The sequence below is a fragment of the Aedes albopictus genome, chromosome 3, assembly GCF_035046485.1.
Source record: "Aedes albopictus strain Foshan chromosome 3, AalbF5, whole genome shotgun sequence".
NCBI classification, from domain to species: Eukaryota; Metazoa; Arthropoda; class Insecta; order Diptera; family Culicidae; genus Aedes; species Aedes albopictus.
The window spans coordinates 159,152,767-159,175,306 of NC_085138.1; the positions used below are offsets into that span (position 1 = coordinate 159,152,767).

Below are 22,540 nucleotides of genomic sequence, written 5' to 3' on the forward strand. Positions count from 1 at the left end.
TGGTCGATAGGCACCGCGCGGCGCGCACATAGTATTTGTTCCTGTTTGATATTTGTTCACTACCGCCATCTAGTGGTTGCTTGTCCAAGCACAGCATGATTAGTGATTACGTTTTCGTGACAATTTTTAACTGAAATTTGTTACAAGAGTTACGTTTGTTTCTCTGTGGTAATGGGCTGGCACAGCAACCCACGATTTGGTTCACAATCGCGCATTTTCGGTTTCTGTAACGGCAAATTGTTGGCCTCAGGTCCCTTATCCACCGTGGTGGGGTTGCCACCTTAGGTAAAGCTTCCGGTGGAGAAGCATTTCATACTCAGCCGCTGCATGCCAGAACAGACGCTGTTTGAGCATTGGCGTAGCTAGGGGGGTTCCAGGGGTGCCTGGCACCCCCTAGAACAAATTTGGCACCCCCTAGAATTTTTTTCTTGACAGTCGCCTAAAATTTAAAATTTCACACAATAAATTCCAATATTTATTAATGGCACATTCGAATAAAACTTAAACACACCCAGAATTACTTATATACCCGTTGTACGCTTTGGCGTTTTGGATATTGGTAAGAACAATCAACAGACTTCTCCATGGATTCCTCCAGAAATACCTTTATCTAATCATACAGTGATTTCTCTAGGCTTTCTTTATGTATTCCTCCCGATATTCCTTCAATAAACTTCCCTCAGGATTCTCCAGACAGTTCTGATGGGGTTGTACATTCTAGAAATTTATGTAGAGATTGATCCAGCATTTTCTTGTAGCATTTCTTTGGCAAAATCTTACTATGGTACTTCTTGGAATTCTTCTAGGGATTCTTCTAAAAAAATTCTTGGAATTTTTTCAGGCATTTCTGGTCGGATTATCCACGACAACCTTCCTGGATCTTTTCAGAAGTTCCTCCGTTGGTTCTTCCAGGAATTCCCTCCGAGATTTTATTCAGAGATTCTTCAAGAAATTTCTCATGAAATTCTTCCAGTAGTTTATATTGGCCTTCCTCCGGGAACTGTGGCTAGGATTCCAGCAATTTCTCTTAGAACTCCTCCAAAAATTCTCACTGTGGTACCTTCAGGAATTCTACTAGGACAGTTCTTTCGAAAATTCTTCCAGAAAATCACCCTTGGATTTTTCTAAAAATCCCTTCGGTGATTCTTCTAGAGATTTATTCAAGGATTTAACCAGGACTTCTTCCAGAGGTTTTTCGGGAAATTCCACGGGGGATTTCTCCAAGAACTTCCATTGGCCTTCCTCCATGAATTCCAGCTGGAATTGTTCAAGCAATTCCCATTAGGACTCCTTCAGAAATACTTCCAAGCATTTCACCTGGCATACTTACTTGCTGCAATACTTTCGGGAAATCTTCCTGAGATTCCTCCAGAAATTCCTCCTGTGATTCCATCAGGGATTCCTCCAGTATATTTCTACCGATACTTTCAAGGAGAACTGTAGGTATTCCTCCATGCATTTGTTAGAGGAACTTCTCTTAGGATATCCCCGGCATTCCTAATTTTAGGATTTCCCTAGAAATTACTTCTATAATACCTCCCGAAATTCTAGGGATTCCTCCAGATCTGCGCTTCCCAAGCTCCGTTTTCGCGGCGCACCAGCCTCTTGCAGGCTCGCTAAAAGAAGTAGAAAAAGCGAGCCTGCGACACGTTGGGGCGCCACAAAAACTGAATTTGGGAAGCGCTGCTTCAGATATTCCAGCTGGGATTCCTTTAGCAATTCCTGTGGTTCTTCCAGCTATTCTTCCTTAATAATATCTAACTGTGGTAGTTCAGAAATTATGCTACGGAATCTTCTAGAGTATCTTCTGGTTTTTTTTGTTGAGATCTCTCCAGGTAATCTTACTGGAATTCTTGCAGAAATTTCTTTGGTTGTCCTACCAAGAATTTCTCCAATGATTCCTCCAGAAATTCCTCATGGAATTCCTGCAGAAACTCCCTCTGGCCTTCCTCCAATAATACCTCAAACAACTGCTCCTACGGTTCTTCCACCAATTCTTTCAGATATTCTTACTATGATACGTCCAGAAATTCTTCTAGTGATTCCTTTACGAATTTATCCTAGCATTATAGCTGGAATTATTCCGGGAAATCTTCCTCACATTTCTTCAAAAATTCCTCCTGCGATTCCTTCAGGGCCTTCTCTATAGATTCTTCCAGAATACCTCTACCGGTTCTTGCAGGGACTTCTCTAGGCATTCCAAAGATTTTTTCTTTGGATTCCCGCAGGCATTCCTGATGGGGTTTCTCTATAAATTCCTGTATAGTTTCCTCCAGCTATTCCTCCTAGGATTTCCGCTGCGATTTCTACAATGACACACCCCAGAGTCCTTTTAAGAATACCTCTTGAGATTTTTCCTGTGACTTTTTGAGAATCTTTCCGGTGATTACTCCAGGATTTTTTGTCGAAGACATTTTATCCAAGGATTCTCTCATAAATTTCTCATGGGTTCTTCCAGCAATGCCTCCTAGGGCTCCTCCAGAATTTCTTACTGTAATACCTCCCGAAATTCTTCTAGAAATTATTCTCCAGGGTTCAAAAACTTGCTGGGATTATTCAAGGTAATCTTTCTAGGAGCCTTGCAGAAGTACCTTCGGAGTTTCCTCCTGGAAATCCGAAAGGTTTTTTTTTCCTGAGATTTCTCCAAATATTTCTCATTGGATTCCTCCAGAAACTCCTGTTGACTTTAATCCAGGAACTCCTCCTGGGATTCCATAAGCGATTCCTGCTGCTTCTAATGTTTCAGGAATGCCTTCTAGGTCTCCTCCAGAAATTCTCCCTGTGATACCTGCAGGAAACCCTCTAGGGATTTCTCCTGGCATTCTTGCTAGGATTCTTCTAGGCAGTTTTCCTAGGATCCCGGGTAGACGAGAATATCTAAATCATATCTCAAATCGAACACTTTTTGCTGTCATAGCTCGATGTGATTTTGATGAGTTATTCAAAATTCTAATGGATATCGCACGAATAGCTCAATGTGATATGATATCAGTTTTTGTTCTTGTCGAAATAGCTGAAAATTTCTACATAAGAACAAGTTCAGCTCTTCTGCCCGAAATGGAACACATACACCCATAAAGATGTCTCAATGTTAGTGAAATGCCTTGTGCCTCTTTCTGAGCTGTGGAAACGAAGAACCGCATGCTCTTATTCCCATTTTATTTACAACTGCGAGCCACAGTTGAGTGGTAAGCATCGCCGCCTGTGAATCCTAAGGTCGTAGGTTCGATGCTGGATGCTGCTATTTTTTTATTTCTTTTTTTTTCTAGAAAAAAGTGACAAATCTTGTCTGCTATTGTTTTGATCTTGTAATATCTTAACGAGCTATTATTGAGTAGTTCACCATATTAGATTTTGCTATTATTTTTGATCTTTTACCTCTTATATCAATCAAACCAATATCAGTTTTTGCTCTTCAGTAATTCAGTCAATCATAACTGAATATGCTATTCATCAGATTTTTCCACCTACTCGGGATACTTCCAGAAATGCCTTTGATTCTTTCAGGGATTTTTCTGAAAACTCATCCAGGATTTCCTCTAGAGTTTTTATTCGTGGATTACTATAGAAATTAATCACGGCATTTCTCCTGGAAATCCTTTTGGGCTTCTTCAAGGAACTCCAGTAGAAATCTTTCGAATTTCGGGAATAGTTGGAATTTCCACAGAAATCCTAGGAGGTGTTACTAGAGAAATCTCTAGTGAAATCCTATAGGAATGTACGAAAAAAAAAACTGGTAATTACTTAGAAGGCACAGAATTGACAAATTGAGAGATGAATTTGCGAAAAAAACGCGTTCTGGTGGGATTTGAACCTACGACTCCGTATTCGCAGGACCATGTATGGCCATTTCTTTGAGGATTCCTTCGGCATGGTTGTTTTTTTTTTCAATTTCTGCGGTAGTTTCATTAGAATTTCATCAGCAATCCTTTTGATTTTTTTTTCTATAATTTCGATGGCCATTCCTCTGAAATTATTTCAGCAATTTCTTTTTCAGTTATTTGGCAAATTTATTAGGCAATTTTATTGTGATTGTTTTTGAAATTCTTTAAGATTTATTTGTATTTATATTTAATGCTTCCAAAAATTACTGAATTTGAAAATCTAAAATTCTCAACTGGTCTTGGTCAAAAAAAATCCTATGAAATTCACGAAAAGCTTACTGACAGATTCCCAAAGAAATTGCCGGAAAAATTTCCACCAAAATTACCTTAGAACTTTCAAAGTAGTTGCCAAAAGATTTCTTATAAGAATTATCAGAATTCCTCAAGAAAATATTACGACTTTTTAAAGAAATTGGACAAATCCAATCTCAAAATAAATTCCCAAAATATTTTCAATAAAAAAAAACAGAACAAATTTCGAAGAAATTCTCAAAGAATTATCCGAAAGCATCGAAGAAATTTTTGAAGAAAATATAAAAAGAACTCTAAAAAAAATTGCCGTTGAATCACCTTGACAAAATTTTTGAAGAATCGCCAAAGATTTTTTTTTCAAATAAATTCCCTGAGGAAATCTCTAAGAAATTTACCGAATCAATTTCCAAAGGAATCACCAAAGAAGTTCCCAAAGTAATAATCGAAGTTTCCAAAATTTCCGAATGAATTGCTGATTAAATTCCCAAAAAAAGTTCAATGCAAGTAACATCGGAATTACCGATGGTATTCCGAAGTCATCTGCTGCAGGAATTCCTTAAATAAAAACTGAATAAATCTAGAAGAAATTGAAGAATTTTCAATAAAATTATAGAAGCGAATTATGAAAGAATTTCCGAAGGAATTTGCGATGGAATACCAAATAGCATAAATGAGGTGCCCAGAATCACAGGGGTGTAAGTGACCATTTTGTCGATTTTAAGCTGAGCATATCATAAAATTCTTCAGATTTCAAGCTTTCAGGAACTTTTTTAAGTCTGTTTCTACGATGATTGGAAAAATTACAATAAATCAGAGAAAAGTGGGTTGATTTTAAAACTCCATACATTTTGTATGGGATGAAAAATTGATCAAAAACTTTAAACCTCATTTACTCGAAAGTAGGTTTTTGTCACTTACACCCCTTTGCTTCTAACCCCCTCAAATAATAAAAGTCCAAAAAATGGACGAAAATCCAAAAAAGTAGAATGACTTGCCGAAGGTATTTCTAAAAAAAATGTGAGGATGTTCCCAGTGTCATTGTCGAATGGATTACCAAAGGCTTCACTAAAATAATTCCCAAAGGAATTGCCTGAAGAGTAATTGGATATTTTTTAAAAGCAAATATCAATAAAAAAATAGCTTCATGAAGCATTCCATTCATCAGATATTTTACCAATGCAATTTGGTGCGAGCATCAGAATCCCGATGAGAAAAAAACGAAGTTTGCTCGCACCAAATTCCGGGTTTCAACTGGATTGATAATATGTTAGTGAAGCTTCAGAACGGAACTCAGGATAACCGATGTAGTTTTGAGAATCATACTCACAAATTTTTCTGTAAAAGTATTTTCATGGCCAAACCAAAAATACAAATATGTATCCTGATTTAGCAATTTTAAGTATTTATGACTGTTAAAAATTTTCTTGAAAACTATTTTTGTAAGGGTTATTATTTTGCAATAAAACAAAGAGGATGTCACGATGAATACATGTTACACGCAAATTTGTGGATATTTTATAGTTTCCGTGATTAACACGTCTAATAATTGCTTCGAAAATGTGTTCTAATGGACCTGATTTTTTTTTTCAATCCATAAAACAGGGGTTGTCGCGATGATTGTTAAGTAGTTAAGTTCAAACTGAAAATACAAATTCCATGTATTTCTTTTTTCCCGCGACGCAGTATATCATTATAGTAAGAAATTGAGTGTGGATCGGTATTTCTTTTACAAAAAAGCAACCTGGAAACCACTGAAACTGGCACCCCCTAGGCACCCCCTAGGAAAAAATCCTAGATACGCCAATGTGTTTGAGCCGCACCTTCTTGGTGCTGGTGCTGAAGTCAAAAGGACAACAGTGTCCAGTCTGCACTATCAGCTAAGCACACAACTTTTAGCTGGCGGGCTTTGTCATCGTATGACCCGTGGAAGTATGAGGTATGAACTTGTGAGGACCAGCGCTTTCCTTATCGACTCACGTTTTTCAGTCGTTTGTAAAGCCTTAGAGTATTTTCGGGGATTATTTCAGAAGATATATAAAGTATTTATCTTGTTTTTCTTCCAAGGTTTCCACCTCGAATCTTTCTTCATATCTCTCCGACTATTTTTTCGACGATTTCTACTTGAATTCATCAGTGAGAATTTCCTCCAGCCAAATATTCAAGTATTTCACCCCAAAGCCCGCTGGAGTTCCGCGAGTTCTAAAGCCTGCGCACTTTAGAATCGGCATACTATCAACCGGCTGCAGATCAAAAACGGTTTGATTTGAAAAAAAAATGTTGCAAATGAAGCTTATTTATTGTATTTTGTAGAAATAGTATGAAAAATGCAGTTTTTATTTCTTTCAGATGAAATTTGGATCTGATTGTGAAGTTCATGCCATTTTCTTCTGCACAAACCTATGATCGTCAACACTTGAAAATTTTACAGCTTACGGGCTGTAAAGATCATCAAAGATATGCTCAAAACAAGTGAAGATCATCAAAGATATCAAAGATATCATCAAAGATTATGCTCAAAACAAGTGACGACATTAAACTCTTGACAAATATGGTTGACAAGACCATAATGGATTACTGCACGAATTTATTCTGGCCTGCTTACTCTCACACGAAATTTGACGTTTGAGCGGTGTCGACACCTCTCAAACGTCAAATTTTCTGGGAGAGTAAGCAGGCCAGAATAAATTCGTGCAGTGGACCATAAACGTATAACCTTATTGTCCATTCACGCTATTTTCAAATAAAAAAAAATATTCAAAGTAATTTTTATGAAAAAAATATTTTCTGGGATAGTTTTTTGGATCTACAATTCCCTAATTTAAGTGACCTTACATCAGTGGTGCTCAGGCCAAATTGTGATTTTGCGTCTGAACTGCGGGCCACGGGATAAACACCATCATTTGAATAGAACAAACCAAAATTATTCTAATATATGTAAAAAGTGTTCCAAGGCAATTTTGGAATTGGAAAATAATACATTTCCCGTATGCGTATTTGCCGAACTAAAGTTTATGCGAAAACATTTTGTTTGACCTTAAATATCCATGGAAGCCTTTGATTTTCCATAAAACCCTTCAAAGACTTACCATAGCTATATTGGCAATTTTGAAACACCCATGAAATATTTAACCTCCCTGATCAACAATCATAATGCCTAAAACGATTAAATACTGCGTAATTGGTGGATTTGGCAATTTTATATTCCTAAACAAATCTTGAATCTAACGATGATTGGTTTTTGCTCAATTTGTGCAGAAAAAACTGGTACTATTTACGAATTCAGATCAATAGTTCATCTAAAAAAAAAATAAAAACAGCAAATTTAATAATTTTCCAACAAGCTACAATAGATAAGCTTCAATTGCTTCTATCAACACTTTTTCCCAAGTGAACCCGTTTTTGATATGCAGCCGGTTGAAAGTGTACCGATTCTAAAGTGCGCAGGCTTTACTAGAGTTCCTCCAGAAATTGCGGTTGGAGATTTTTTCAGCAGTTTCTACAAGCAGTGGAAAAGGTAAAAAACTTTCAATATCTTGGCAGCCAGATCGCGTCATGCGATGGCTATACAAAGATCCCTATATCGATCATCGATCAAGAAGGCTAAGTCTTCTTTAGCGAGTTTACGAAATATATGGAGATCCAATCAAATCTCACCAAAATACGAATTTTCAACTCAAACGTGAAATCAGTATTGCTGTACACCAGTGAAACTTGGTGTGTATCAGTAGAGAACACTCAACGGCAGCAGGTCTTCGTCAATAGAAGTCTGCATTATATAATTCGAGCATTAGTTGGATCTTCAACGTGGAACTCCATCGTCGATGTCATCGAAAGCCGATATTGACAGAAATTCGGAAGCCGAAATGGAGGTGGGTGGTCAGGATTGAAAGTAAGTAATTGAATACGTCCCACAGCCATGGAAGAAGGTTTATTTTCAAATAGCAGTTACGCCCTTTTGAAATATGGTTGCCCTCATGATCGTTGGTTTGTGGAGAAAACAATTTGAGATCAAATCCAGATCTGTCCTTTACCGACTTTTTGAACCATCTAAGCAGAAGACACTTTTCGAATGACTGAAATTAGTTTGTGCCTATCATATCGGTATTTCATCTTGAAGAAATTAAAACGACTCATTTCAAACTTTCCCCACGAACCAATTTTGATTTGCAATCGGTTGGAATTCAAATATTCAGGCTTTGAAAACATTTTATTATACAAGAATTGTTTTGCGACTGTGGACCTAATTGTGGGAAAGTACAATGTTCACCTCTTCCTGCCTTGTGCCAACTCTACAATACAATACCTTAATGATAATTACTTTGATCCTGGTGTGCGAGCGCAAACACGTAGAACACTTTTATTACAACGCAACATTCGATCACTCGCCACCAGTCAGAGCTGTACCTTTTCTGCTATTAAACCTAAGTTCCTTATCTAAAGTAGTCGCGTGTGTTATTCCTCCACCATATTCCGAAACACCTTTGGGCATTCCGCTGTTGCATCCTGGATTCTGCCAACACTAATATCACGTGATTTATGGTCTGTTTCGGCCTGGGCAGTCTTGGAAAACAGCAAAAACGGATTTGCCTTTTTATCCGACGGTTTCGGTTTTTACTAAACCTTTTTCAAGGATTCTGAAATGAATAGTTCGGTTTTTTAAACTCTGGATTTTGACGGTTTTTAACCCTAACTCTGTACTCACATAGGCTCGTTTTTTGGTACTGTTCATGGGTGTAATTGTCCATGTATGTTCGTCATTTATGCAAATGGCGCCTACTTCTGCTGCGGGGACAAAATTCTTGGTTTGATTTTTGATTTTTAAATTTTCCTCCTACGCTTACTTACTGCGGTTCGTATCGATATTTGAGCGACTCACTGTACTATTTTCAAGTTTTTACGACCGGTATAAAAGCTCGTTCTTGCTTTTTGCTGTGGGTTTTAGTCACTTTTCGCCTACGTTTTTTCGTCGACTTTTTTCCTTAATCTAGGCTGACAGTTTTTTCATTGTGTGTGTGACGTAATAGAAGCATTTGGTAGTGTGGTATTGGGGTGCAATTTGTCCATATTACCAATTTGTGATTATGTGTATGTGTATTTTAACATGATTATTTTAATGTGTGTTTTCAGTTTGTGTTTTGTTTATTCTCCCTATTTCGTGCAATATACCGGCATAGATTGCGTGGAGGCCTTCGGTATCAGTTCTTCTATTTATGCTATTCGTGTGTTTTGCGATATGGCACATCTCTAAGAACTGAAGTGTTTGTTTCCTATTTGCTCTGTCTAAAATCTTCACTTGTTTTAGGTCGAAACGGTGGCTCTCAGTTATGCTGTGGTACAGAAGTGCTGTTTTATCACCAAGCGAAGCTATCTGCGGATCTGATATTTGTTTTCCCTGCTCTATTAGTTTGTCTAAGGTGTTATAATGTGTTTTATGACCATATATCCTTGTTTTCAGGCGGTTTGTTGTCATGCCGATGTAACAGGCCCGGCAATCGCAATACGGTATGCAGTAGATGATGTTTGATTGGCTGTGGGGGGGGTACAGGATCCTTCACCTTGGAGAACAGTTTGCCCATCGTTTGAACGTTGTATTTCGCGATCCGAATGTTTGTGTAATCGCGTTTGAAGACCCTGTCTACCATCTCGGACAGGTGGGGAATGTATGGAATGGAGCGGTAGATATACTCCGGGTTTCCTACTGTCGGTTGACTCCCGTCGGCATGATTTATCGGTTGAGTCCCGATGATGTCGTTGGTAGTTCTCTCATTCCTGCGGTTTGCTCCTCTTAAGAATCTACCGCTGGCAATCGGCTTTTGGTACCATTGGGTTCTAACCATCTGGTTACTTTGACGGATCAATAGCATATCCAAATATGGTAACTTGTTGTCCATCTCTAGTTCATACGTGAACTGGATATGGACGTCATAGCTATTAAATGTGTCGAGTATATGCTGTACCTGGTCAAGCGGAATTGCAGTGATCAAATCATCCACAAACTTTTTTAGGAATGGGAGTGGTATCTTCAGGGTTCGGGTGACCTGGTCCAAGAGTGATTCCATTACCCAATCGGCAACGTGTGACGATAGCGGATTCCCCATGGCTGTGCCGAATATCTGCGCGTAGTGTTGGCCATCGTATTTGAAATAACTGGAGTCGATACAGTACTCCACTATTTCAAGAAACAAATCCAGGCATATATTTGTGTTTTTGCTAATCTCATCCCACCTCATAATGATGCAATTTATCACCACCGATTTGGGAATTGAGGTGAATAGTGCAGTTACATCCAACGTTATTAGGACGTGATTTTCGGGCAGAGTGACATTGTTGATGAACTCACAGAATGTGAACGAATCTTGGACGTTGTAGGAACTTACCAGTGACTTCTGTAGGATTTTTCCAACGTATTTGGGCAGGTTGTATGATGGAGCTGTCATGTTTGGAACTACGGGTCGCAGTGGTAATCCTGGTTTATGGGCTTTTGGTTGGCCGTAGATTCTCGGGCAGACGGAGTTGTATTTGCACGAAATAGGGTTGAAAAGTCCCAAAAAAATGACCACGTGGTGTTTATGGACAGCCCCTTATGCTGTTCACGGTATCGATCACGACCATGATCATGACGACTCACATCGATCAAAAAGAAAACAAAGCATGACACCAACATCATTTAGCCACCTGACCAAATCCTGCACCAACTTTTCCTCACTTTGATGGTATAATCCAGGCCGACCACCCTTTTACTCACACATGTTATGCACAAATATTTTCTAACGTACGCGTCATCAGCTGACCAAAAACTTCCGAACTAACAGGCGGTAGGCGGTTCGCCTGTTGTACTTCTATTCCGCGATCATGTACCCGCTTGTTTATCAAACGCACTGACGTTGCTGACGTTTCTTCCACCCACCCGTTCAGTCCACCAGCTATCTACTGGTGGATGCATCATGTAGCTTGATAAAGATAAAACAACTTTAAGACTCAAATATCCATCATTCAGTCATCAGCAATCATCAATTATTCAAAAGCAGTTTTTTTCTTCTAAGTCAGAAAACCGTCATTGAAAATTATTTCACTGTTATCCAGATGATGACCAGAGTGCAGCGATAAATTTTTATTAACATTGGTTTAGGATTTCAGCGAGAAAACTGCTTTTGAATTTTTGCTAAACGATGACGGTTTGTTTCCTCTTAAGGAGCGATTTCGATCATTTTCCGGCTATTTCGTATAAAACTAAACACATTCAACACATCGCGAGCACTTTTTATAATTTCGGTCACGAAAAACCCAAAAAATATCAAACTTTTTTCAGCACACTCACAAAAGAAACAACTTCTGGTGGTCAGTGTTCCCAGCCAATCTCAGCTAATCACAATTTGGTAATATGGACAAATTGCACCACAATCCCACACTACCAAATGCTTCTATTACGTCACACACACAATGAAAAAACTGTCAGCCTAGATTGAGGAAAAAAGTCGACGAAAAAACGTAGGCGAAAAGTGACTAAACCCACAGCAAAAAGCAAGAACGAGCTTTTATACCGGTCGTACAAACTTGAAAATAGTACAGTGAGTCGCTCAAATATCGATACGAACCGCAGTAAGTAAGCGTAGGAGGAAAATTTAAAAATCAAACATCAAACCAAGAATTTTGTCCCCGCAGCAGAAGTAGGCGCCATTTGCATAAATGACGAACATACATGGACAATTACACCCATGAACAGTACCAAAAAACGAGCCTATGTGAGTACAGAGTTAGGGTTAAAAACCGTCAAAATCCAGAGTTTAAAAAACCGAACTATTCATTTCAGAATCCTTGAAAAAGGTTTAGTAAAAACCGAAACCGTCGGATAAAAAGGCAAATCCGTTTTTGCTGTTTTCCAAGACTGCCCAGGCCGAAACAGACCATAAATCACGTGACATTTTATTATAGTTTTTTCATAAAGGATATGGGTGAATTATATTGCGACAATCCATGTTTTGGATTGAATGTTCAAACTCATTGTACCTTATAGAATATTCACTGCAAATAGACTTATCACTTCAATTCGTAAAGTGTTGTGTTGGGGCAAGAGACAGTTATTTTCATTAACTGTATGCATCTAAAATTCATGAAACATTTCATTTAAACTACATATATTTAGTGTATTTATAATTCTACTTCAACAAAATATACTATTATAACATAATATAGCGCATTTAGTTCACCACTGGACTATCGCACTAGTTTTCACGAGTGCGAAAACGCTAATAAAAGTGCGCGATTGCATCAAATCAACTCGGTGTCTTCAGAGCACTTGTTCTCCATAGATTGAAGAAATAGTGCGCCGAAGACATCAACCTGATTTGATGCAATCACTTTTATTTACGCACTTATAAAGTCGCAGTTCGCAGTCCAGTAGTGAACTAAATGCGGTATATTATATCGATCGATATATCGATTTTATCATCAATCTAGTTTATCGAGTAAACCCTTCCGATCGAAGGTCGGCAGCAGGCCCTTGATGATCTTTTGGTAATTTACATTGGTCATAATAGCCCTCTTGAACCGTCTCGATCGCTCGTCTCCTGCCAAAAGAGTTTCCAGATCTGCATCCTCGGCCAACACGTTCAAATGCAACGGAAGAGCCACTATACTGGAATGGACAGCTGCGGAAATTTGGAGCAATGAATTAAATGATTTTTACGATAATCTAACTAACTACTTACAGTAAAACATCTTTTTCATAATTTGCTGTTGGAACTGGTGCAATGTAGGAAATCGTATCGAGCAGTTCAACTTTTTGACGTATTTTGCCAACTGGCAGTAATAGTACTGCATGTATTCATCGAAGCTGTTCTGACGTATCTCATCACAGGACGAAGTAAAAAAGAAGTAGCATAAATCAATTGCAGGACTTCCGTAGCAGCAGTATTGAAAGTCAAGAACCAACATATCGATTGGAATGCCTTTAGCGTCATATTTGAACATTAGATTGTTTACCCAGAAGTCACCATGAACAAATACCCGCAGTTCATCCGCGCTATCATTATCAAAAACGGTCATTCCCTGTTCGAGGTAATGTGGACGAAGTTTTGTCAGTTTATTTGCGTAGTAGTGCCATTCCGGATTCCAAGAATAGATTTCATCCGTCAGTGCATCGTACGTGGACTGGAAGAACAGGTGGAATGCGTCCGTTTTGCGGTTCATCATTCCTGTAGTGTAGCGATCGAAGATCGTTGGAAATCTTTCTACAAGTTTTAAAGAACCAGCATGCAGCTTTGCCATTGCTTTGAGTGACATTTTGGTATGCACTGCGTCCAACCCTTTGGTTCTATCTACCATTACGAATCCCTTTTGTAGAACGTCGTTCAGAATAATCATTTCGTGGCTCCGATCTACACACAGCGCATCAGGATAGAGCTCTGATATTTCGCCAACGGATTTCATCAAATGCATCAGTTCAGGAATCACCAGCTGATAGACGTCCATTTCTTTGCCGTGGACATCGTACTCGCCTAGCTTTTCCCTAGCCACAGGAGATTCGGCAAGGCCTTTGAGAATATAGCTACAAGTCGTCACCGGTTCGCCCGATCTACGATACACCACCTGAGCCCGATAGATGACACTAGCAAAATTTTCTCCTTTTGGCAAAGCATATTTCACCCGCACAGCCTGAACTTCAATCGTCAGATCATTTGTACACTTTTGCAGCAGCCCTTTGAAGTATTCCGGGTTGATCCATTCCGGAGTTGCGCGCGAATCTTCACTCAAACGTAGTTGCTTCTCTTCCGGCATACCGATCAAACTAACCAGCGTGAGATCTGTTCTCTTCTTTCGACCTATTCCCGAACTATTTTCCATTTCTGTGGTGACGTGATAACAAGTACGAGCGTTTGGTGATTGTCTAGTTTTATATATTCTAGTGACATATAGTATAACGTTGATGGCCTTACCTACGTCGTGTAGGCCCAACCGCATTAAAACCAGTTTGGCTTATCTGAATGAACTGCTATTGCCAATCTAATTATGCTTTGATGACCTTTTCTAGTTTGAACCGCAATTTTCCGCAGGCAAGGGACAACATTTGACAAACAATGTTATTATGTGTGGTGGCTTTGTTTGCTCTGTACCTCAATTGACTGCAAAGCAGTGCTGTCATGGTAAAATAAGAGCTGGTTACTGAAGGTTTCCAAATTTCAGATTAATTACAGTAGAGTGACGACTGTTTTGCTCCTCAAAAGGACTCCTCAATAGGCTCCCCAAACTAAACAACAAACATAAAACCCATATTGATTCAAATATTTTCTAACAATTTTGTCTGTTTCCAAACAAGGGAGGAACTGTCTTCCATAAAGAAATTGCATTTATCGGAAACATTGGGCTGGAAGAACTTCTTAAAAATCCGTGGAGGAATATTCCTGGAGAAATCTCTTATGGAATACCCGGAGATCAATTTTTTACAGAATTTGGCTTGGTGGACTAGTGACTACCGATTCTGATTCGTATGCAGAAGGTCCCTCAATAAATCCCTAGCCCGACTCTTTCCTTTTACTTTGTATATTCCTATCTACTTTGTCTCTTTCTCTTCGCTACACTGAACGGCGGCTTGCGGTGAAAATTACTATTCTGAGGGTCAATTTAAATGCACAACGCCACTAAATTTGTGTAGACTGAGTTTCGTTTTAATTCAACAGAATTATGTTTTCAATTTTACCATGGACTCGATTTTCAATTAAAAAAAGTTTCTGTTGGCAACCGGATTCAAACCAAGAACCTTGACATCACCAGGCCCGCACGCTACCACTCAGCTATCGAGCCGGTTGAAGTAAGAAGAAACGAAACGCACACAAGAAGCGTTGGTGGGTCGATGATCATGTTTTGCCATGGTAAATTTAAAAACATTTTTATGCTTGTCATTACTGCAAGGCTCCTTTCAGTGTTTTATAGGTAAATTCGTAAGTTCATAGCCATCGATACAACAGAAACGGGTGGGAAAAGCCATTTTCCGTCCATCCAACTTTCATTGCTCTGTGTCAATCTATCATAACGTCTACAAGATATGCAACCAGGTGAACTATGCCACTTCTCCTTCAGAGTACTCAACACACAATCTACAGGGGATAGACAAAATGATCGGGACAGGCAAAAGTTTCACTTTCCAAAAAACGTTCAACTGGCTGTAACTTTTCCAAAAGTGCATCGAATATTCTCAAATTTTTACTGTAAGTTCTTCAACTAGTTGTGTATCAGTGCACAAAATTTGGAAAAGATCGGACACTTCTTCGCGAAGTTATAAAGATTTTTGAAAAAGATAAAATTATCCGATAGCCAAGTTTGAGCTGTTATATCTCCGGATTCAATGAACCGATTGCAATGAAATTTTGACCATTCATGACTTATATAATGAACTCTGGAAAACATTTGACTTAACTTGAATTTTTTGACAAGCGAAAAAGTTATAGCGATTTTTTTTTCAAGATTTTTTAGTAAATTTGGTCTATTTTTAATATGCATCCCATTACTTTTTCAATTTATAGGCGGCTATGTTGTTACTTTCCTTCAAAACGCATTTATATATAAGTCAATTAGAGGGAAACTAAATGAACTATAATTTGCATCTTGAATTTTGAAACGATGTTGATGTTTTGGATAATTTGGTGTTTTATTAGAAAAATAATCTAATCGTTATAATTTTCTTCCGTGTTAAGAATATTAAGTTAAGTAAATGGTTTTTCATAGCTAGTTCACAACTAGTTGATGATTTTACAGTAAAAATTTGAGAATATTTTATGCATTTTTCGAAAAGTTACAGCTAATTGAACATTTTTTGAAAAGTGAAAATTTTGCCTGTCCCGATCATTTTATCTATCCCCTGTATCACTTAAATATTTCCCCCATCCATGGATCGCATCATCGACCTAAGGTGACTCCCAGATCCAGATCTCACAACCTATCCTGCTAACTGATACCCAATCCGTGGTAGTTGTGGGGACGCAGAGTACTTACTACTTACTCTCTAACATTCCTTTCCCTTCCCAATTGGCTGTACACGGAGAAACTCAAGTACCTAAATTTGAGTTTTTTTTAAACACTTTTGAGTTCTTTTTTGTCTCCTCTCTCATCCATTCTCTTTGTTGTTGTCAGAGAGCGAAGAGCAAACCAACCCAACTTTGACAGTTCGGTGCGGGAAGCCAAAATTGAGTAAACAGTTTGAGTATTTTGAACTAGCAGTTGCTTGAGCAGTTGGGTGAAAAAAACTTAACCGGTAGGTATTATCGTCGCACCACCAAATCGAAGTCGTCGCTAGAAGCACATGCGAAGTTGCAGCTGCGAAGTAAATTTGAATCTATTTTTTTTCTGTTGCGCATCATTAAGCTAATTAAGAGCAACAATATGCACTAATCCAAATTGAGTTGCGACATTTCTAAGTAGGTTAAAAATCAATTTTCGCACGTTCGGTCATTTTGTATTTCGACCAAAAGCATAATACTTTACCGCACGAGATCAAATGTGAAAAACCCACTTTAACATCACTTCCACGAACTCAAGTATGGGTTCCCGCACGCAACCCCGAAGTTAGGTGAAAATTTTATTTAATAAAATTTATTTAATAAACTCATATTTGGGTACTTTGTTTTCTGCGTGTAAGGACTTGACGAGCACCGGTATAGGGTACTGCAAGCACCTGATCTAACCTAACTTTGTCTGACAGTTCAGCGAGCTTGTTTACAAGGTGTTAGAATTTTAAACGAGTGGCAAAAATTAAATTTACGTTTTCCATCCTGAAACCATTGGGATACGGAAATCTAGATTATATTCAACTCTACCAGCACAAAATCAATCGCCTAACTATTGCAAATCTTTTCTGAAATCCGCATACCGGCCAACAACTGGTGTGCCGACAGCCCATGCGCCGGGCTGTGCGCCATACAAAATGTAAATAAATAAACAAGTGTCAAAATGGTTCGCGCCAAGAGCTCAATCTCTCTTAGGGTTCGGCTCCATTTTTTGTCTAAAACATTGAACGTCTTTATGTCTGGAAATAGTGTACAACAAAGATATTATTGACGGTAACAACGCATTTACTTCATTAAACCACTGATTAATAGTGATTTGGCTAGTGAAAAACTTGGCGCATTGGCATTCGGCGCGCAAATTGTGCGCTGGTGTGCGGATTTGAGTTAATCGTCGCAAAGTGCCCAACACACATTATACCCTGGCGCGCAACCTAGAGGTCGAAGAGAAACTGGTCGAAATGCTTAAAATTCCCGAGAAGCTCAATACAGGGGTAGAAGCTGACTGTCAACTGGGAACAAATTGCGCCTCCCCTCTATCATGTTTTAGAACCAATAAAAAGACGTAACTGCCAAACAAAAAAAGTTCAATTTTCGATTGCAAAACTGATTTTAATACAGTTTCATCATGCTTAAAGCAAGTCAGCATGTGATTCAAACATAAAGAATGTTATATTCAGCATATTAGATTGAAAAATGTCATTCCGAAAAAATCAGTATTTTGTTTTCACCATTATGAAATATTAGCCTCTACTCTAGTTTGTTGTTGTTGTTGTTTTGTTTAAAGTGCGAAAACCGGCTGAAAATTGAAAACTCCCTGAGCGATTATTTTTCTCCAATGTTAGAATAATTTAACACTATGATTCAAGAAATTTCGATAATTACCGAAAACACTGATCATAAGCATCAAAATCGAGAGAAAAACACTGATGTTTATGCTATTGTTGATGTTTATAAAACCATTAAACAAATGATGTTTACAAATTAGAACCAACAGTAGATGGCGCGCAGGTGGGCATGTTTGGGTAGGCGTAAAGGGTAGGATCTTCTACCCCTGGCTCAATAGCGTTTTACTGAATTTGTATCAAAAAACAATTTTGCCGGATCTCCGCCAGAGACTAAGTCCATGTAAACAAGCTCGCTGAACTGTCGGTGCCCGGCTTCGTGACGTCATATTGCAGTATCCTATTGATCAAAAGTGTATGAGCTGCTTAAATAGCTCTTTGAGAATATGTGGAGTGTCGCAGCCCCTTATTCAGTTGGATCTCAGTGCATTTCATAAAGCCTATACCCGCAATAATCGGAACCCAGAAGTACGGCTGTAGTTCTGTAATGAATCGGTGAAATTGACCAAATAATTGACTGAGAACTCTTTGGTGTATGTTTATTGCAGATTTTACCCCGTAATAGAGTCACGCGCGGAAAATTTTGTCCCACCAAAATATTCTCCCACCGCTTTTCCCATAGATTGGGTTTTGTCGCCGCTAACGAAAACAACATTGAACGCTCACTCTTGGTTGGCGCAATAAATGCATGGTTCGTCCAGCTGCTAAATGCCATGCACGTGTGACGTGTGAGTATTTATTTTTTCTCTTCGAAAGTCTATCAACGAATAAAAAAATGCAATATTATTTGTGCCAAATTTCATAAAAATCGATGCATTACTTTTAACTGTGAATGAAAAACAAACACTGGAAAACGTCAAAGCGATCGAACGCTAGCGCCTCTAGTGGAAGGATCGCGCAAATAAAATGAAATTTGAATTGATCGTTAAATGCATGTTCCAAGCTGTTTTGAAGAGTGTTATGTCTGTTTGTCTGTGGTGCAATCATAACAAATTTTCATTCGCATAATAGATGGTTCTTTCACGCTACAGTTCATAGTCCTGTGATGATAATTATGAAATTTCGTTAACAGTTATGATACTTATAGAGACCCTTTCTTGCAAAATTTCATCAACTTTGATCAATTGGTTTGAAAGCTACTGGTGTTGATAGGGGTCAGTGTAAGTGAAAATTTTCCGTGTTTTTCATGTGCGATGTTTGCCTATTCATAACATTTAAATTTCTCTGCCAATTTTCATGAAATTTTCACAGAATGTTGTTGATTATGTGTATACCCGAGCAGAAGAGAATACCTAACAAATTCCATATCAATACCAAACTTTACTCTACAATACAATACAATTACAAAATATTATGATAACAGCATAACAACAATTTAAGTTATAGAGCAAAGGTTGGTATCGATATGGTATTTGATCAGCAATTTGTTCTGCTAAAAACACGAAATGCTTTCTATTATGACGAAATGGCTAGACCAACATGTGAAAAGGGGGGAACAACCATTTCACGCCTCAGCTTTTCCGTCCCTAAGCTATTAAAAATAAATATTATAATAGTACTAGTTGTTATTTCTTTGGTTGTTGTTGGGTTCGAGCTTCCTTAGAATATTTATACCTACGAGCTCTTTTATAACTACACCCTTCAGCAGTCATGCTGTTTTATTTTTACAATACTGGTGGAGGTGACCAATTTCTGGAAGATTAAGGATTTTTCTTTACTCGTGCATTATTAATATGTATAAATAAAATCAAATAAAACAAATTTTCATCTGAGATCATTGTTTTTAGTCTAGTCTACACATACACAACCATCACTTGGAAGAATCCTGGAAAATGATAGAATCGACTACTTCTATCATTTTTCTTGTCATTATCAATGCTTGCAGTGAATCAGAGATTCATTACAAGTATTGAAGCGGCCAGGCCTACTGTGCAGCGTCATTGAATATTAAGTTAAAACCATAGAACGGGGACATCTCGTACCAACCGCTCCGTATAGTATGATATATAAAATATAAGCAAAAACGTTGGGAGTGACGTTACTAAGAAAGTTAGTGTCACTCCTTCTAGGATCCTCATCCTGGAATGGGGCATAGGATTTTCCCCTTATGCTCTGGCTCGAAAGCCTAGGCTTAAGCGCCATTGCTCGCTCTCTGAAACGAAATAAAAATATGATGATCCCTTCCCCGGTTGTACCGAAAAACATATTGTAAGTGATTGAATTACGAAACTTTTACAGGCCCCATACTATCAACATCAAGACATCTCAAAGAAATTAGAAAGATCTCACCAAATAATCAAACGTCCGACGTCTTTTTCCATAAAGCAACGGGCACACCATCTGCTTTTTTTGTTTGTAGTAGCGTTGTGATGAAGATTCCTATAACTAGGTACACCATTTCACCCACGAATTTTGTTAATAGTCTCACAAAACCTTTCCGAATAATTCACTGCTTCACAATTTTTTCTGCAAATCTTCATCACTGTTTAAACAATTTCACGGAAAATTCACTATACACAGCCGGTTAGTCGAACATTCGTCGACCAAATCGTGGATCACTTCGAAGCTAGAAAATACGTCATGCTTTCTTTTCCATGCTTCTCCCGATGGAAAACACTACATAGAATCTTTTCATCTGAGATCATTGTTTTTTGTTCAAATCTAGAAAACTCTCGTAAGAAATCCTAGCTAAACTTTTCTGGAAATTCTGAACTCTTTTTTGAACTAACCTCGAATTTTCTTCGTTATTTTCTTCAACAGTTTCTCCAGTAAAACGTAATGAAAACCCGTCCGAAGATTTTATGAAAATGTCTACATAATGTCTTCCATGCCTAACTGGAGTTCTTTCAGTAATTAATCATCCTGTTTGTCTTTGCTTAGGTATTAGAAATCTTCGAATGTCTTGGACTCTATTCCTCTAAAAATAAGCCCTCAGTTATATACAGTTTCGATACACATATATTGCATATACTCATCTCAGAGCTTAATCGTATAGAAATGTCTATTAATGTATTTTCGGATGGATCCTTGGAAGAATTCTTGAAAATATTCTCGTGAAAGTCTAGAAACTATCACTGGAGGAAACCCTCGAGGTATCCCAGTAAGGATCTGTCCATAAACTACGCGGACTCTTATGGGGGAAGAGGGGTGTCATGGCCAAAGTCTATGCTCCACACAAATTTCTAAAATTTTTGTATGGACAAAAATCAACGAGGGGGAGGGGTGGGGGGTTCTGAGATGGCCTAAAATGAGTCTACATAGTTTATGGACAGCGTCTAAGAAACCCTGGAGAAAATCTTGAATAATATTCTGGAGGAATTTCCAGGTAAAAGAATCCCTGGAGGACTTGTTGTAAGAATTCCTGATGTAATCCCTGAATATTTTTTGGAAGAATCCCTGGAGGGCTTTCTAAAGGAACACCTTCATAACATCCCTGGAAAAACTCCTAGAGGAATCTCGGGAGGAGTTCCTGAAAATAATCAATGGATAACTTTTTGAACAAATCCATGCATAAATTTGTAGAAATTTTTTTTGGAGATGATTCTTGGTCCCTGTATGCATTCCTCCAAAACTATTTTATTCCAATGCAAATCACTGGAAGTGTTCCTCGAAATCTTCAGGTAATCCAGGAGAAATTATCGGGGGCATCCCTGGAAAAGATGATGGAAAAATTTCTTAAATTTGGATTTTTTATAAGAAATTACCAGAGCATTCCACGGAGCCTGGAAAAATTCTTAGAGATCCCAGGAATTCTTGGATGAATCCTAGGGGAAATTCGTGGATGAACTCCTAAAGCAATCGCTGTAAGAATTTCTGGAGAAATCTCTAGAGCAATTCCTGGAGGAATCCCTAGAAAAATTTCTTGAGGAATTCCCGGAAGTAATTCTTGGAAAAATCTCAGAAAGAATCCTTGGAGGAATCTAAGGAGGAATTCCCGGAAGAATTTCTGGAGGAATCCCTGAGGAATTTCTGCATGTAAACCTGGAGGAATTCTTGGAACTCCCTAAAGAAATTCCTGGAAGATTCCCGAGAGAAATTCCGGAAGGCATCCCTGGAGTAAAGAGTTAATCTTTCGATAAATTCCTAGAGATTTTTTAGAGGAATCCTTTGAGCAATTTCTACAAGGATCCCTGGAGACATTCTAAAAAACTATCCCCGAAGGAATCCCTGAAGCAAGGAGGAATTATTGCAAATCCTTAATGAGGTTCCTGGATGAATTCCAGGAAGAAATTCTGGAGGAATCTCTTGATCAATTTCTGGAGGAGTTTCTGGAAGATTCCTTAGAGAAATTTTGGGAAGAGAATTTCTAGAGGAATTTTTGGAGGGATCCCTGGAGAGATCTCTGGAGGAATTCTTTAAAGAATCCGTGGAAGAATTCCTGAAACAATTCCTGGAGAATTTCTGGAGAAAATCCTGGATAAACTTCTGGGTAAATTCTTGGCGGGATCCTTTGACGAATTTGAAGAGGAGGGATTTCCGGAGATATTCCTAGAGGAATTTTCTGGAAGAATTCCAGGAGGAATCCCTGAAGCAATTCTTAGAGGTATCTCTGGAAGAATCCTTGGAGGAGTTCCTGAAGTAATCCCTGAAGAAAACCCTGGAGCATTTCCTGAAGAAATTCCTGGAGGAATTCCTGAGGAAATTTCTGAGGTAATTCCTGGAGGAATTCTGGAAGAAACTCCCAGAGGAGTCTCTGGAGAAAATCCAGGATGAAATCTTGAAAGAATGCCTAGCGAAATCTCTAGCGGAATTCCTGGGGGAACTCTTGGAGGAAGTTCTGGTG

The 22,540-nt window shown here is 38.4% G+C and overlaps 1 protein-coding gene across 1 annotated transcript; it reads right to left on the reverse strand.

The window, feature by feature from the left end:
- Positions 1–12,584: 12,584 nt before the first annotated feature.
- LOC115264863 (uncharacterized) lies at positions 12,585–14,705 on the reverse strand. Its single transcript, XM_062860327.1, has 2 exons — positions 12,845–14,705; positions 12,585–12,784 (listed from the first exon to the last, which is right to left on the reverse strand). Exons 1-2 carry the CDS (start codon positions 14,094–14,096, stop codon positions 12,585–12,587), a joined length of 1,452 nt encoding a protein of 483 aa, XP_062716311.1. The 5' UTR covers positions 14,097–14,705.
- Positions 14,706–22,540: the final 7,835 nt, after the last annotated feature.

Bases quoted from the DNA above. Each gene is read 5' to 3' on its own strand.
- LOC115264863 (XM_062860327.1), bottom strand. From the start codon at position 14,096: ATGCGGTTGGGCCTACACGACGTAGGTAAGGCCATCAACGTTATACTA. The intron at 12,785-12,844 runs GTAAGTAGTTAG...AAATTTCCGCAG, and splicing joins TATGAAAAAGATGTTTTACT to CTGTCCATTCCAGTATAGTG.